Genomic DNA, 18,049 nt, shown 5'->3' with positions numbered 1-18,049 from the left:
CACTCCCTTAGGCCCGGCCTCTGCCGCCACTGGGCCTCACGTGACACCGGCTTTTCCTCCCGCCCCTTTCCCCCCGGCACGTGACCTGAGGAACGCCGCGCGGGGCGGGAACGGCCCGCCTCTCCCCCCCCCCCCCGGAAATGCAACATTGAGTGCGCCTGCGCTGTGGCCGCTGGGTCCGCTATTTCTCACTCGGGTGCCTGGCCTGAGCTTTTGGTTCCGGAGTTGGACGCCTGGAGAAAGAAGCTTTTTTTTAACCCTCGTTTCCTTTTCGTAAGCTTCCTCGCCCATGGATTCTAAGCTGTGACTGCTACTATAGGGAACTACGGACAGTCACTATCTCAGCTCTGTGATGTGCGTTCTCCCACTAGAAGCTTTTCTGAGCTGCCGAGGTAACCGCGCCCCCTTGGCGCGCAGCACTGCGCGTGCGCGGGGCACCACAGGGTGTGGGCTGTCACCTGTGATCTCTACTGCGCATGTGTAAGCGGCACTGACCGTGGAGGTGGATCTGGTCTTCCTAAGGGTAGGTGACTCATTGCACTCCTGTCAGGTTGCGCCCAGCCCAGCTGGTGGGTGGTTTGGGCATTTCTCCCCCGCCTCCCCCTCAGGCGCAGTGTGCCCTGCCGGCTGTAGGTCAATACTTAAGGCAAGTATTTATGCTCCCTGAGATTTTGTGTACTCTCCTGTCAAAAGATAAGAAAGAAACGCCCTGTTAGACTCATAGAGTCCTAAAATTATCTCATTTGCACTGATTTAACAAGAGGTTGCATTTTGGTTATTACTGTAGTCAAGTAAGACCCACTATGTTTTTTCAAATAAAAGGGAAAATAGATTGCAATTTCTAGCAACGTTGCTAGAAAAAGAAATAAATTGCTTTTCTGCAGTCCCACAATGTCACTCACTTAAATACTTGCCCCCTCGTTTCCAGTCGAGCGGTATCTTTCCTTATCAGACTTTGAGTTTTTCATTTCCTCTACCAACTGTTTATCCTATACTCCTCAGCTATCTTGAATATGATATACAGTTGAGGCCAAACATCTAAATATTTTCTGTTAATGCACAAGCAATGATGTTAGCAATGTGCATAATTAATCCTTAGGTCTACCAACAGAGTTGCTCATGAAAGTATTCTTTTCAAGGCAATTAAAAAGCATTGGAATGGAAAGAAAGTGCTGTAGGCGTCCTGGGTTATGTTCCTCAACGATGTATACATTCCTACTGGGTGCTGTATTCATTGCTTTAAGTTCAAGTCGGATCTTACTGGTAAAATATTCTGCCAATGAAGGTAAGTTCTGATGTGGTATATGTATGGAGAACTTAATACACTTGATCTTTTTTATCTTTGGGTTCTTTGTGTATAAAATAAAACTAATAGTACCTTATGGAAGACTTTGCTTCATATGAATGATAGCGCATGTTTAGTATTTAGCTGTTTATTTCTCTACAAGAAAAATATTGACACAATGAAGTTTGGGTCAGTTAAGTACAAAATCAAACTCTTTGTACAGAACATGTACCTGATTTTTACTTCATTCAACAGGTGTTTCTGGACAATTGTTTAATTGTAGTCAATTGTATAATTGTAGCTTATTTGAAACTAGGAAGATATAGTCACTTGACATTTGTGAGGTATTATTATAATTATATTGGTGTAGCACTACAGATTATAAGGTTTTGTAGGTATGTACTCAAGACATTTTTTTAATCTAAGAATTTATGCAAATATTTCACTTCCACAAACTATTGAATACTTTTCGTTCATTACAACACATAAAATCATTACATCATTACCTGGACTGATGGTCTTCTTTGGGAGCCATATGTATATATAAGCCCAACTTTAGTTGATAATTATCTTTAAAACTCTAAGTTAAATATTATTAGTAGGGTTCAAAATGCCTAAGGATAGGCCTTTCCCTAAGAATTCATAGGTTTTATTAGGAGAGACATGTACACACATTATGAAAATATTCTTAATAAATGCAGTATTGGAAATATGTTGTGAGAAAGGTTGTCGTTTCTATCATAATTGGTTGCTCAAAAGCTCTTTTAGGCATTGTGGCTTGGCTCTCGCTGATTATTCTGCTGACATTAGATGGCAGCAAGGATTGAAAGCGAAGAGGAACTGCTTTGGAATGAGGAAGAATTTTTGAAATGGAAGGTTTTATCTTAAGTTGTACTAAGATGGAATTAAGACCCAACTCGTTAAGAAATAGCAGAGGGTGTGGATGTGTTTTGAGATTGCTTAAGTATTGTTAATCTTTTAGTGGTTGCCTTATGTAAATCTATCTTAAACCCCTTCAAACTAGCCAATCACAAGCGGATTGTGAAACCAGAGCTCAACCAATTGGAGCAGAGGGTGAAGGCCTGCTGCATTAGGAATAAATAGGGAACTGCTTGCCTGATCAGTGAGCTTGCCAGATTTTTGGCTTCACCGCAGAAGTAAATTTTTCCTTGCTGAAACAGTCCTTCATTTTCATCTCTTTAGTTGCACTTGGAGAATATATTTATAACAATATCAAAGCCAGGTGCTGGTAGCTCACACCTGAAATTCTAGCTACTTTGGAGTCAGATCTGAGTATCACAGTTTGAAGCCAACCTGACAGGGAAGTCCCAAGACCCTTATTTCCAGACTCTTCTCTCCAATTAACTATATTACAGTAATGGAGGTATGTTTCAAGTGGTAGCTCCTTAGCCTGGAGCAAAAAAGCTGAGGGACCATACCTGCAGTAAAGGAAAAGGGAATTTATTCTGTTTCAGACAGACTGTGCAGTGTAAATGTATTAGGGAGTTCTTCCCTGGTTTCCTGTCAGTTGATACACAGAAATACCAAAATGCCATATAGATGGGGTTTATTTTTAGAGCTTCATATGCTATGTTAAAGAGCTGAGACTTTATTTTCTATTCCTAGAGTCTAGGAGATAAGCTGTACTGGAATGATTACAAACAGTTGAAATTAACCTGGAAAAGAATGTCAGAAAGAACCAATGAAAAGCAAGAATGAGTTAACATTGACAAGGATTTAGAAGTTGTAACCCAAGCCCTGCATCCTTGTGTACATGTACACATACTAGTTTGCCTGTATAACGCCATAGATAATGAAAAGTCTCATCTGAGGATAACAAACTGACTTGAGTTTGCCTTTGTGCCAAGAAAAGAGAGGAGGTATTTGAACTAGACTTTAAATTATGGAGAAAATAGAACAAGCAAATATTAAATCCAGGTAGACAGTTGTTAAGTGCCTACACCTGCAAAGTGCAGAAGACTGTAAGGTATATTAAATAATAGGTTTCATTAGGTAGCTGATGAATTGATACCACATGGTATTCAGGCACTGCTTCCCACTGTGCATGGAAGAGAAGAAGAATGGTGGAAAGAAAAGACCAGGACTTATCTAGGCCAGGGACAGGAAGAGCTTTGGCCATGTGGGAGAAAGGTGTGGCCACACTGGATCCAGAGGTGGCCCAGGATATGACCTAGCAAGAGGGGGAGGTGACTGCTTCCAGGTGTACCAGTTACCTAGGTAATGCAGGTACTCTGTGGAAACTTAGCCAAAAGGTAGGGACGTGTGTACACTGGGCCTGAATAACACAGGGCAGACCTTACAGAGATCAAATTTTCAACCTGTGAAGGTGACCAACATGGCTGTTTTCTTATTAGGAGCTTACATTTCTAAGAGTATGACATACATAAAAAGTTATAGTACAGTATGCCAAGTGTGGTGGCAGAGGTTTACAGATAGCACATCAAGAACAAACTTGATTCTGCATAGATTCAGAAGTTCAAGGGACACTTCAGAGAAGTGGAAGAGTGTAGAAAGAGAATTTGATGTCAAGCAGGCATTTATAGTTGACCGGTTTGCATTTTAATTCAACTAGGAGAAACAAAAAGATGTTTTCAAAAAGGGAAAAACCATGCCTGAAAAGAATACCTAATAAAGCTCATATATGTCCTTGGTAAATATAATAAAGTAAGTTGTTCATTAACATCTCGAAATGATAGAGGTAATAATTAGCACCAAGGCATGCTAGCTAAACCTCATTTCTTGAGTCAGTAGGTTTGTTAGGGCATAGCTTCATAGCTTATTAATGGGCACAAATAGCCTAGAAACCTTAGAAATACTTCAGTCAGTTGCCTCTTGTCTAAAGTAGCTTTTTTCCTTTGTTCCAGTTTACCATGTATCACATAGTATTAAAGAATATTAATATTTTCTGTGTAAATCATGATATGAAACAGATTGGAAAATTCTGAGTTAAAGAAATGTCTTAGTCAAGATCTGGTGGCTCACACCTGTAACCCTACTCAGGAGACAGATCCAGAAGATCAAGGTTCTAAGCCAGCCTTGCAGAAAAGTCTAGGAGACTCCATCTCAAACAAAACACACACACACACACACACACACACACACACTCTCTCTCTCTCTTTCTCTCTCTCTCTCTCTCTCTCTCTCTCTCTCTCTCTCTCTCTCTCTCTCTCTCTCTCTCTCTCTCTCTCTCTCTCTCTCTCTCTCTCTCTTTCTCTCTCACACAAATAATCAAAAACACAAAAGGATGGCCTGGAGCATGGCTCAAGTGATAAACTTCCAGCTAAGCAAGCCCCAGAGCCCTGAGTTTACACCCTGGCACTGCCCCCTACACACACACAAACAATTCAGCAGGAAAATTCATAACCATTAGATAAGTCAAACACTAAGTCATATTAATATTCTGTCTAAAAGGCAGAGCTTTTTTGGCTTTCACTCCTAGTCTGTTCAACATAATGTAAGAGTAACACAAAGGAAAACATGAGACTTGTTTACCAAATTCAAGGATAATAAAAAATTGAAGACAATAAGGGATCCAATAAATAAATGGATGCAAGTATTTAGAAAAGCAGTGCCAGCTGGAAAAAGTTTAATGGAACTAGGAATTAAATCCACCTTTTAACAACTATTAACTATATATAAGTAGAAGTAGCATACAATTTATAGTTAAGAAATCTTGGTTGCATTTCAGAGAACAAGTATGACTATCTTCCAACTACTGTGAATGTGTGCTCAGAACTGGTGAAGCTAGTTTTCTGTATGCTGGTGTCTCTCTGTGTTATAAAGAAAGGTGAGTCTTGGAATAATATTCAATGCTTGCTAAAAAAAAATCACATAATCCAGAAACATTCAAACTAAAGTCAATTTTATGTATGACATGCATATATAGAGACACACACACTCACAAGAGAAATGGACTCAAAAGAGAATATTATGCAGAGCAGTGTTGAAAGGGCTGTGTTAGCACAGTAACTCTCTATCCTGCCCATTAATCTACTTCCACATGTTTCCTCCATGGTGATTTTAGCACAGCAAGTTTTCATATACTTGCAGGATTTTCTGAATCCCTCTACTGTCTATCTTGATAGGTTTTGTGTTGCAGAGTGGTTCATTTCCTTAGGGAAGGCAGCAACAGCTTAGTGTTCTGCTGGAATCAGAATATGATCTGAGATGCTTGTTCAGGAAGATGGCTTTCATACTCAAGGGTTTCACTCTGGACAGAGTTTCTAATGAATAGAATGCATTTCTTCATTTCATGCAACTTGCTCATTACTTGCAGGGCTTCAAGTTATACTATCTTTTTTTTTCTTTTCATATTCTCTTTGTTAGAGTGTAACTTCCTAAGTCTTTGGAAATCTGCAGCTTGAATATAACTCACATTGGGATTTGTGAACATTAATTATTTCTTCTTCCACACATACATATTTCTACTTTATTAGTTCTCTGACCTTCCCTGAAAGGAAAATTAGCAGTACAAAACTTGGACTTTTTTCTATATATCCCAACTTATTGATCTCATATTGATCTTATGTGTATCCTGAGACATGGTAAATAATAACACTTAATAACTAAGTGTTACTAAAAGTGTTGCTGGCCACCAGTGATGGGACACAAAGACAGGTTAAAGAGAGTAAAGTATAGACATTCTCAGTGAAGCTCATTTGCTTATTGCTGTATTTCTCCCTTTAGAAAATCATCAAAGTAGACATTTGAGATGTGCTTCCTGGAAGGAATTCTCTCAGTTCATGAAGTGGTCCATTCCTGCTTTTCTCTATTTCCTGGATAACTTGATTGTCTTCTATGTTCTATCCTATCTCCAACCTGTAAGTAAAAATATGACTGGAGAAATAAGATTCAAGGAAAAGAACTCCAGAAGTAATTTTTTTACTTTATCTTTTTCCTGGGCTTCATTAGTCCCTTTTTGTCCTCACTGGTCTTGCTGAATTTTTTCCAGAATTATCACAGAATCTTGAATTACCAGCTTGCTTGCAAGATTCTTGCACTGAGCATTCTAACTGAGCTGACCTCTATGGGGAAGCTGTTCCTGGCCCAAGGAATCAGAAGTTTCCTCCACCCTTCATTATATAATTTTTCAGTAGTTGGCTTATAGCTATCCTCTAATCTCAGTCTTTGCATCTCAGACCTCCATGCAGACTTCCATGACTAACACAGAAATCACACATTCTGTATGTCTCTATTTCTTACATCTGTTGTAAATGTACTTCATGTTTTGCATGGCTTTTTCTGTTAATCTTACCATTAAACCGATAAATTCTTTGATAGTAGGAATTATATTACTCCATATAGGAAAGCCATGTATAAGTGATAATTCTGGGAATATTCTTTTCTTGGCATTCTTTGTGTGAACATGGAAAGACATGTGTACTCAGAATTTAAGAGGTTGGTCTTCTGCTTTTATCTATTACTCAGTTTTGATTACACATATTCCTCCTAATATTTTATAAATGAAGGTTTCTATTGCATTTATTGACAAAATATGTGTTAAGTTTCTTTAAAAAAGACAGATTAAGCATTTTGATTACACATAGGAACTTTATTGGCATATTTTAAACCTGTTAAGTACTAATCAGATCAATTTTAGAATGAGTTGAAAAGGAAAGCTCAGCAGAACACTGTTGTAGAAACAAGAGTTTGATGCTTTCCCATAATTTAGAATCTGAGTAGCTACCCAGACTACTCTCAGCTATTGTTAATGTATCAATAAAATAGAAAAAAAAATGAGCTCAAAGGCCCAGACCTTGGCTAGTTGAATACCTGAAGTTACTTTCAGCTCTGATTTTTGTTGGTAGTAACTGCTCAATCCACATAGAATGTGTCCTTTCTTAAATTCTTGTTTCTACTTTGTTTTTTAGATCTGAAAGTACCTATATAATAGTACATTTACATGATACAGTTATTATATAACTATATAATTATTATATAATTATGAGTATGGTTATTCACATTTAATAAATATTTGTTTTATTTTATTTGCACCCAACAGATTAGCTCTAAATTCACACTCCTTTCCTGCATTCCCATTACGAAAGCCAAATTGTACTTCCTTATTTTTCTCTAATGTGGATTGCTTTGCACTTCCTTCCTGATTATGTACATTACAGATATTACAAACTGTCACATGACATACTCTTAACTTCCGTGCCCAGATCTACTTCAGGAATCAGATTCAGATGCATGAATGTTTTCAAGCAAAGAGCTGATAATTGGATTAGTCTATACTATTACATGGAAAGAGTTTTAAGAATCCATCAAACCAGGCAGGCTATTCTGTTAGTTGCCCTTAATGTGAATATCACCATTTCCCACTGTTACAAGCTACTTTCCTCATCATTTCATATTTTTCTTTTAACTGGGGTTTATAAACATTTATCTGCTGAAAATACACTAAGAGAACCAATTCATTGTCTCCCAGTACAAAGAAATATACAATGGTTAAGAAAGTAGAAGTGCTAAATACCTTAATTTGATCATTATATATTATATTTTATGTACTAAATTAGCTTTCTTTATAACCCACAAATATGTAAAACTGGGAGTTTACTAAAAGCATTTTTTAATTCAGTAGAAGGGATTGGGTATGGAATTCATTAGTTGAATACTTGCCTAGCATGCAGAAGACTGGGTTCAAGCCAGAGCACCACAAAACAAGTGAAAAAGAATAGAAAAACCATGTTATGCTCTTGAAATTGTTGCTCGTTTTATTGCATTTACTCTTTTAAAAAGTGCATATTAGACATGAATTCTGTCATTAATGGTTATAATAAAAAAAAAAAAGCTTGAGCCAGGCAGTGGTGGCTCACACCTGTTATCCTAGCTACTCATGAGGCTGAGACTGAGTGTTGTGGTTTGAAGCCCACCCAGGCAAGAAAGTCCATGAGACTGATCTCCAGTTAACCATCAGAAAGCCAGAAGTGGCACTGTGGCTGAAGTGGTAGAGTGCTTACCTCAGGCTAAAGAGCTCTACGGCAGCACCCAGACCCTGAGTTTAAGCCCCATGACCAACAAATAAATAAATAAATAAATAAAAGCTTGATACTCTTTATAATTTGGTTGGTTAGTTGGTTGGCTGTTTTTAGATTCAATCTTTCTGTGTAGCCCAGACTTGTGTAGTCTTGACTTGAAATCCCCATTCCTCAGTCTCCCAAGTGCTGGGATTACAGGTAGGGACCATCACATCTGGCTACGCTTTGTAGTTTAATAAACTTAAAAGAAGAAGACAGAGTGTACTAGAACATAGGATTATTGTAAAAAAAATTATTAATATTCCCAGGTCCAAATATGAGAGCAATGATAGAATTCCATACTTTCTGAACAAAACTTATACAGGTTCAGATTTATATTCTCATGTATTATGACTGGATTCACAAAAACATTTCGAAATGTCTAAAATAAGTAGAGTCATTCCAAAGAACTGTTAAGTAGAAGTGTTGTTTTTAAGTCACATCATTCCAACTAGGAAAATTGATTTAAAGCATTAAACAAAAAGGATGCTTAAATGTCTCCCTAGACTTTCTTGCCACATGAATAAGCCTGACAATACTTCTGTTTTCTCAACCCATAGAAGCAATAGTAAGTCTATAAAAGGGACCAGGAGTTCTGAGTTCCATCCCAAGACAACAACAACAACATAATAATGATAATAGTTTCATAAAGCCTGTGAAGTACCTTGTCAGCTGTGAAAAGTGTATTTCATAAGCACGGGACTTTTCTAAACCAGTAGAATTTATAAATATTTACAGATCTACATATGAATTATTTACATTGTCATTGGCTTGACTTAAACACATATTTATAAAGTCTGGACAATAATTTGATCCTATCTGCATAAACTTGAGCAATGAAAATGAAATTTAATCCTTTAGTGAAACAGCTGCCCCAATAACCCCCTCATTTTTGACTAAGAGGGTTTGTTGTCAGGTGAACTACTAAGCTGAGAGATTCCTGAGGTCAGTACTTTGTTTGGATTGTAATACTATCTCCTGTTTCTTTCTAGGCCATGGCTGTTATCTTCTCAAATTTTAGCATTATAACAACAGCTCTTCTATTCAGGATAGTGCTCAAGTAAGTAAGCTGCTGTGAAAGAATATATCATATTTTAAAGTGCTACCGACTGATTTCAGATAATTGACCCAAAGTCTTGAGCCCTCAGATTTCCTAAGACCTTATTTTGTTCCTAATTGGTTTTGTGGGTTGGACACATTGTTTCACCCATATGGAAAGCAACTCCAGTGCTAGCTTGCCTTAGTCCTCTATGATCTAATATACAAAATGTCCAGAGCATCTTATAAATACATGATTGCGTTATAATTTTTAGTGCCAGATTTTTAATGAAGATTTTATGAGCTTTTCATGCACAATCTGTACAATAAAGAGAACCAAGAGATTCCTATCATAATTTAATGCAGTTATACTTTGGAGGTAATAGAGTGACAGCTTCTTTAATAAGCCACTTGAGCATATGACTTAAATTCTAACTAGTTAACATTATAATTAATAAATTAATAAAAATAAGTTTTTAAACTTTTAAAATGACTATCATTAAACCTTTTTTATTATTTCTAGGATCTTGAGTAGTACAAATGTTTTTCAAATTGACTCAACTAAAAAGCAAAGACCAAAGTATCTTAAGACAGAAAAGAATGATGATATAGAAACCTAGAGATTTAATCCCAGTTTAATTTGCTATTCAATAATATTGACAAAAAATAAATAAAATTAACTTTTTGTTACATTTGTTATGCTTGTTTTCTTTTAATTTTACAATCCCTTTAAATTTCTTATTTTTTACTGTGCTACTCTGGGGAAACATTTCATTGTTAATGTGAGAGATTGCAAACTAAACAGTGTACTTAGTACAGTTTAAATGTTAAAATAACATTGCAAATGTTATTTTAAAATGTTAATTCATCATGTTTGCTTTAGCTTTGAATTACAAAAGTAATTCTTTAACAATTTGAAAATACTTTGAAACCCTTAAAATCAATGTGAAATTCATTTTACAGGATAAAAAAATTCACTCCTAAGAAAATGTACACAAACAAAAATATCTTATATTTATTCCTCTAATAAATTTAGAGACACATATCCATGATAATGAAAGAAAATTAGGTTTACTTGGAACACAAAAAAGGTTCTAGTCCAGGCTTCAGTTAGGTGAGGCAGTCAAGTAAACTGCAGAATAAACTCTGACATGCTGATTTGACAGAGTAATTTATTAAACTTCATATCCTTTTGTGAAAGCCCATCATGTTTAGCCTAATCCTTAATCATTGTTCTCTTCCTAGGAATATTACCTTGAATAATAAGTTTGCAGTAACTAGTTTTATTTAAGGGTCAGTTTCTTTATTCTCAATGTCAAAATTAATGGAAAATCTATACCTTCCAGAAATTAGAATTTACCAAGGGCACTACATTGTATTGTTATTGCCTCATCTGCCTGTCACGTGCAATAATTGATTACATGGCTTTTAAAAACTGAATATCCACCTTATCTCTATTTCCTCTTTCCAGTCTTCTTGCCTTCTCCTACCCAATATGTTCCTGTGTTCCAGTGTACCTTCAGAAATTGAAATGATAAATTCAGTTTTTTACCTCATGGCACATAGCTATGCTATCCCCATCACTGAGTTCTATTTGTTTGAAAATAACATACATGATAACTCATGACAGTGTAAACAGGTATGCTGTTCTCTGAGGTCATGTGCATATTACTGGTTTCAAAGAAAAAATATAGAATGATTGGTGAAATCAGGCACATTTTCTTCTATGCTTTAAGGAATCTTATAATTAATCTTTAAAGATATGATTGCCTGGGAGGAAGATATACAAACCATAACACAAATCTTTCTCTGATATTTTCTTTTCTTTTTTTTTTTTTTTTTGGGGGGGGGGGGAGTGGGAGGTCTGGTTGTGAGGCCTGAACTCTGGGCCTGGGCGCTGTCCCTCAGCTCTTCAGCTCAAGGCTAGCACTCTACCACTTGAGCCACAACGCCATTTTTCTTTTTGCTTATGTGGTGTGAGGAATCGAACCCAGAGCCTCAGGCATGCAAGGCAAGCACTCTACCACTGAGCCACCTTCCCAGCCCTCTCCGACATTTTCATAGGAAAGTTACTTAAGCTCCCATGATAAGAAAAGTCTTACAGCTTCTGATTCTCATCCGTAACTTTACACTTGTGCCTGTGTGTATATTATTATCTTTTCTTAGCTTTTCACACCTTTACCTGAGTAATTGTCTGCAAACATCAAGGTTTTGCCCTCCCTGGACGCCTTGCAGAATTCTCTGAGAAATGCTCTTCTCTGTTAACATCATGCTTTCCTGTTGCCTTTGCATAAGTAGGTTCTTTCCTCCTGGATATATAACCAGCTTCCTCGTCACATGGCAAACTTTAGTTTATTTTTCATCTTTCAGCTTCTGTCATTTTGCCTTGGAAGAAATGAACTTGACTTGCAAGTTCAAATGTTCCTCTGTCACTATTAAAGTATAAATTCCTCTGGAGGGAGATAAGTCTTCTTAATCTCCCAAGTAAGCAGCACATAGCTGCTGAACCAAATGAGTCAGCAAAATTGAATAATAATGTGTCTTCTATATCTCACAACTTTGTTATTGGGCTCAAGAAAGAAAGAAAGCACAGTTAGAGCTCTGTGAACTGAACACAAGTGAACACTGCCCCAAGTAGCAGTTATTATCCTTGCAGGTGGTTGTATAATGCACGTGGCTAGCTTTTTCAAAGATTCTAATGATCATGAATACTGTTGAGAGATTTGATCTTTCTAGGGAGAAATTCATCTAGATGTAAGATTATCTGGAGCTCATCTATATTCTTTGTGTTCCTTGGGAAACTAGACTGAGAACCAGTATTATAAATAACACCAACAGGTTTCCTTTGAGCTTGAACTATGGAGAGTACTGGTAACTACTAGATTCAGTTTATTCAACCAAGTACTCAAGCTTCTGAATTTTCAAGTGGCAAAGGGAGAGAGAACAGAAGTAAGATGTTGTTTTTCCTCTTTGGACAGGCGGCATCTAAGCTGGATACAATGGGCTTCCCTTCTGATTCTGTTTTTGTCTATTGTGGCCCTAACTACTGGGACTAAAACTTCACACAATAACCTGACAGGCCATGGATTTCATCATGATGCCTTTTTCAGCCCATCCAATTCCTGTCTTCATTTCCAAAACGAATGTTCCAGGGAAGATAATTGCACAACAAAGGAGTGGACTTTTCCTGAAGCTAAGTGGAACACTACAGCCAGAGTTTTCGGTCACATCCGTTTAGGCTTGGGCCATGTTCTCATTATAGTACAGTGCTTTATGTCTTCAATGGCCAATATCTACAATGAAAAGATACTGAAGGAAGGGAACCAGCTCACGGAAAGCATCTTCATACAGAACAGCAAACTCTATTTCTTTGGCATTGTTTTTAATGGGCTGACATTGGGCCTGCAGAGCAGCAACCGGGATCAGATTAAGAACTGTGGGTTTTTTTATGGCCACAATGCATTTTCAATAGCCCTTATTTTTGTAACTGCATTCCAGGGCCTTGCAGTGGCTTTCATCCTGAAGTTTCTGGATAACATGTTCCATGTCTTGATGGCCCAGGTCACCACTGTCATCATCACAGCAGTGTCTGTCCTGGTCTTTGACTTCAGGCCCTCCCTGGAGTTTTTCTTGGAAGCCCCATCTGCCCTTCTCTCCATATTTATTTATAATGCCAGCAAGTCTCAAAGTCTAGAGTACGTACCTAGGCAAGAAAGGATCCGAGATCTAAGTGGCAATCTTTGGGAGCGTTCCAGTGGGGTAAGTTTCCGAGGCGATTCCATTTTGCTTGCACTTCACAAATTCAAAATATGGCTAGTTAAGAAGAAAAAATTCATCATTGGTTTGTCAAAAACAATGTGTATCTGTGACTTTAAAAAAATGAATCTAGGCATTCACTAGACTTGTATTGTTTGTCAAGTCATCTCATTTTGCTTACAATATTACAACACTTGTCAGAGGCAGAGAAAAAGTTGAAACCACAGTCTGTCCAGCATGCAGTATCTTAATTGGACCAGAATATTACAAAAGTCACAGACCTAAAAAAGACCTCACTGCTAATCTTGTCATGTCTTCCTAGTTTTATGATTAAAGAAACAGGCTAAAATGGATAAATAATAAGTGAAAAACCAGTGGTGGAGTTAAGAGATCTAACTCCTTGTTCCTTGCTGTATTGCATAATAGTTGGAAAAATAAGCCAAGTTCCTCAGAGAAGTTGATCTTTTACATTGGTAAATCTTCTTAAATGGAAAACCTGGTTTTTCAATCCTCCCTGAAGTTACAGAATTTACTTTACCATGAAGGTAGTTTTCAAGAGGATGCCTCTAAGTGGTAGAATCCTATTTTCTAGGGAGATGATTATGCAATTATTTTGACTATGTCAGTTATAATTGTTGAATATAATTCAAGTTAAAAAAGGAATGGATTATCTTACATAGCTTTAGATTTACAGTTTTCCTAAAAACACACAAGATGAACTGTGCTACGTAGTGTTCCTCATTTTACTCTTCAGGCCTTCACTAGATGTCACATCTCTGAGATAGTAATGCAGCAGATTAAGGGGGGATAAATAGAAGCTTGTGTCCCAGACTCCCCAGTCTCAGCCAGATTGTCCACTCCGAAGTCTACTCTTTTCCAGGGACTGATAATGCTATTTACTTTAACTTGTAAGTAAAATCACTTTAGGTGCAAGGCCTAGCTTCTATCCCATTCTCCACCCTTGGATCATTTCCCCTCAAGACCAGCAGGTGGTGCTCCTTGGTTAACATTCATGTGGGTTACTGAACTTCAGGAACTGAGTTGAATGCCTTTCACTTTTTAATCATCTCATTTTGCTTCAGAAGTTAATTTTCCAAGTATTTAATCTGAACAGATTCATATTTGCAGTTTAATGAAATAAGACTCATGACTTAATGAATATGGTTCCTTGTATATTTTTTTTGACATTTCTTTTTTTTTTTTTTTTTTTTTTTTTGAGTCCAGTCGTGGGCCTGAACTCTAGGCCTGGGCACTGTCCCTCAGCTCTTCAGCTCAAGGCTAGTGCTCTACCACGTGAGCCACAGCGCCACTTCCGGCTTTTTTTTTCTGCTTATGTGGTGCTGAGGAATCAAACCCACGGCCTCATGCATGCAAGGCAAGCACTCTACCACTGAGCCATCTTCCCAGCCCTCTTGCTTTGTATATTAAGAAAGGCTTCCTCATAGTAATGATTCAAAATACAGTACTTCTAGGTGGGCACAGGGGCTCACAGCTGTAATCCAAGCTGGTCTAGAGGTGGAGATCAGAAAGATTGCATTTCAAAGCCAGCCAGGGCAAAAAGTTAGTGAAACCCTGCCTCTCAGTCCTCTCATCCCAGTGAGGTAGGAGGCATAGCTAAAGGGCTAGACATATAGTTAAGTGGTAGAACACTTGCCTAGTTTGAGGTCCTGAGTATAAACCCGAGTAATACAAAATAAACAGATGCAGGGCGGCTGGATGGATAGGTGGATAGATAGATTTTTAACAAAATGCTTTTTAATTTTGTTTTAATTACTGATTTCATGTTTCCTTTTAGGATGGAGAGGAACTGGAAAGACTTACCAAACCCAAAAGTGATGAATCAGATGAAGACACTTTCTAATTAGTACCCAATTGGTTGTCAGCTCTCACCACTGTATTTTCACATTTGCAATATTTGCAATATATATATCTTCTCATTTTGATAAACTAAGAATAGTCTAAAACATAATACTCTTTGCATATACTTAAACACTCCCTAATGGTTCTATCTCCAAAAGTGAGAGATTTCTAAGAATTGATGTAGAAACAATAACGTAGAGACTATATTAATAGCTCACGACAACAATGCAAATTTTCATATTATGCCCTTCACGGTTCCAAAAAACTTTTGAGTTATCATGTTAGACTCTATAAATAGAGAGATCACTTCACCAGATATTTATGATTATGCCATGCTGGTCTGCATGTCATAGTCTCCCCTTAGTTATTATTGTAAATATTGTCCCTCAAAAATTTTGTTTCCTAGAGATAGTCTTGTTGCCATTAAAAAGCATGAGACTCTAAAAAATTGTCTCAAGGATGTATCGTGGTGTAGATTTGGAATAATGTAGTCTGTAGTCAATCAATGTTTTGCTTAAAAAGCAATTTTTGAAAAACAAAATTTGAGAATTTTCATTTTTAGGAATTTATGAAAATTTTTCTTTTTAATGATTATCTTTTTATATTGTGTATACAGATAAGCTTTATTTACATGAAAGTTCCCAAGTCATCACAATTACCATTGTATTTTAAGACATTGTAGGGATTCTTTTCCCTCTTTAACTTGTTACTTTTTAAAGAACTGTACATAAAAAGGTATTTTATTAGTTGTGAATTAAATCTGTGACTGTTAAATATCTTTATTTATTTTATAAGTATGAGTCAAGACACTGGCTTTGGAATCACACCGGATTGTCAGTAAGACTGATGTCTGAGTTGCCTCACAAAGAGTCTTTTTGTAACTAGATGTTAACTTTTAACATGAGTATTATTACTATAAAAGTAGGAAAGCCGGTAATCAGTAAGTCAGTTACTCTAGTAGTTCATCCTGAGTGCATGGTATTTTTCATGATATTTTTGCATGCAGCCAATTGATTCTTATTGACTCTTACCAGCCCAGCAGTCAGGTGATAAATAATTCAAAAGTGAAAAAATAGTGACTTGGTCCAGGTCAAACAGCTGGATAATGATGGAAAAAATAGGCTTTCACTGACAAACCTGTTTGTTTACCAAGTCTTATACTATAAACATGAATTACAAGATGTCATGCAGCATACACATTCCTCCTTTCTTCAAGTTTTTATGACTTTTGTATATAATATTTATATAATCTGTGATATGCAAAATAACATGAATGATGATAGTAAAGTTCATAAGTAAAATTATTAAATTCATAGCCTGTGTCACTACTCTGTCCTATAAGGTGAGATGTGGAATACTTTTAATTTCCAAAAATGCAAAAACCTGAACACTTTTTTTTTGGGGGGGGGGGTCCAGTCATGGGGCCTGAATTCTGGGCCTGGGCGCTGTCCCTCAGCTCTTCAGCTCAAGACTAACGCTCTTCCACTTGAGCCACAGCGCCACTTCCAGCTTTTTTCTTTTTTTGCTTATGTGGTGCTGAGGAATCAAACCCAGGGCCTCAGGCATGCAAGGCAAGCGCTCTACCACTGAGCCACCTTTCCAGCCTGTGAACACTTTTTAAAACTTGCAATATGGGGCTGGGAAGGTGGCTCAGTGTTAGAGTGCTTGCCTTGAATGCATGAGGCTGTGGGTTCGATTGCTCAGCACCACATAAGCAGAAAAAGCCGGAAGTGGCCCTGTGGCTCAAGTGGTAGAGTGCTAACCTTGAGCTGAAGAGCTGAGGGACAGTGCCCAGGCCTAGAGTTCAGGCCCCATGACCAACCAAAAAAATAAAAAAATAAAATAAAACTTGCAATAGATCTTGTTTTTTTGTTTTTTGTCAGTCATGGAGCCTGAACTCGGGCTGGCTGCTGTCTCTGAGCTCTTCAGCTCAAGGCTAGCATTCTACCATTTGAGCCACAGTGCCACTTCCAGCTTTTTCTGCTTATGTGGTGCTAAGGAATCGAACCCAAGGCCTCATACATGCAAGGAAAGCACTCTACCACTGAGCCACCTTCCCAGCCCCTGGTGTAGATCTCAATATCTCAAGAAATCAAAATGGCTTACCTTATCATACACATTACCACCAGAGTTATGAATAATGGGAAGATTATGGCGATTTTTTTTTTTTTGGCAGTTGTGGGGCTTTGAACTCTGGGCCTAGGTGCTGTCCTTGAGCTCTTCAGCTCAAGGCAAGTGCTCTATCACTTGAACCACAGTGCCACTTCTGGTTTTCTGGTGGTTAATTGGAGATAAGAGTCTTACAGACCTTCCTGCCCGTGTTGGCTTCGTGATTCTCAGATCTCAGCCTCCTGAGTAGCCACCAGTGCCTGGCTATGGTGGTTCTTTTTAAAAATAAAAGTATAAGAGGATTTCACTTTTAGAAACATAACATATAAAACATGTTTTGCCAATAGAACAGATAAAACTACAAAAATAGCAGATTTCAGTAGTGCATGGGGATGGACAGTTTTTTAATTTAGAATTACTTTTTCCCATCCTCCCTTTTTGAATTTCTTGTTATTATAAAGGTGATGTACAAAGGGGTTACAGTGACATATGTCAGATAACAAGTACATTCCCTTTTAGACAATGTCATGCCTTACCTAGTTCTCTCCCAGTTTTTCCCTCCTGTCCCCACCCACAGGTATAGTTCATTTTCAACATTGTGTCTACTGAGTACCACTACTGAATTTGTTCCCCCTTTGTTTCTCCCACTTGCCCTCTTAAAAAGCACTTGTTGTTCAAATTAATGTTTACTTCTATAAACTGAGCACATCCTGAGAGATGGACATGGGGTAAAGCTGGAGGTAAAATGTGAGGCTCCATTGTGGTTTCCCTGGGATCCTTACAGGCATCACTGTTTTAAGATGGCAGACAATGTGAATTAAGGTGAAAGGTCTAGAAACCATATCCTAGAGACTCTTGGAATTAAGAGACTATAGAGAACACTTGTCATATGAAAGAAGAAATAAACATCTTTCCTTCCTACTCGGGACAACTAACCCATAGCAACATTTAGAGGGTGATC

The 18,049-nt window shown here is 37.6% G+C and overlaps 1 protein-coding gene across 5 annotated transcripts; it reads left to right on the top strand.

Moving 5' to 3' along the window:
- The first annotated feature begins 185 nt into the window (after positions 1 to 185).
- Slc35a5 (solute carrier family 35 member A5) lies at positions 186 to 16,378 on the top strand. Of its 5 annotated transcripts, none has more exons than XM_070030251.1 (7): positions 186 to 523; positions 1,140 to 1,285; positions 4,995 to 5,093; positions 5,993 to 6,126; positions 9,318 to 9,385; positions 12,342 to 13,122; positions 14,915 to 16,378. In XM_070030251.1, the coding sequence occupies exons 2-7, from the start codon at positions 1,159 to 1,161 to the stop codon at positions 14,978 to 14,980; spliced, it is 1,275 nt and encodes a 424-aa protein (XP_069886352.1). In that variant the 5' UTR covers positions 186 to 523; positions 1,140 to 1,158; the 3' UTR covers positions 14,981 to 16,378. The 5 variants fall into 5 exon arrangements, with proteins under 5 accessions (XP_069886352.1, XP_069886354.1, XP_069886351.1 ...); XM_070030253.1 differs by lacking the exon at positions 186 to 523 and adding an exon at positions 563 to 646; XM_070030250.1 differs by lacking the exon at positions 186 to 523 and having other exon boundaries at positions 1,120 to 1,285.
- Positions 16,379 to 18,049: the final 1,671 nt, after the last annotated feature.

This window comes from Dipodomys merriami, unplaced genomic scaffold (genome assembly GCF_024711535.1).
Source record: "Dipodomys merriami isolate MVZ:Mamm:240054 unplaced genomic scaffold, mDipMer1.0.p SCAF_2, whole genome shotgun sequence".
NCBI classification, from domain to species: Eukaryota; Metazoa; Chordata; class Mammalia; order Rodentia; family Heteromyidae; genus Dipodomys; species Dipodomys merriami.
This window is presented reverse-complemented; position numbering and strand designations above follow the sequence as displayed.

Coding starts and splice junctions, on each gene's coding strand:
- Slc35a5 (XM_070030250.1), top strand. CDS start 1,120: ATGAAAGTATTCTTTTCAAGGCAATTAAAAAGCATTGGAATGGAAAGA. Junction 5,094..5,992: donor TCTCTGTGTTATAAAGAAAG/GTGAGTCTTGGA, acceptor TTCTCCCTTTAG/AAAATCATCAAAGTAGACAT. Junction 13,123..14,914: donor TTTGGGAGCGTTCCAGTGGG/GTAAGTTTCCGA, acceptor GTTTCCTTTTAG/GATGGAGAGGAACTGGAAAG.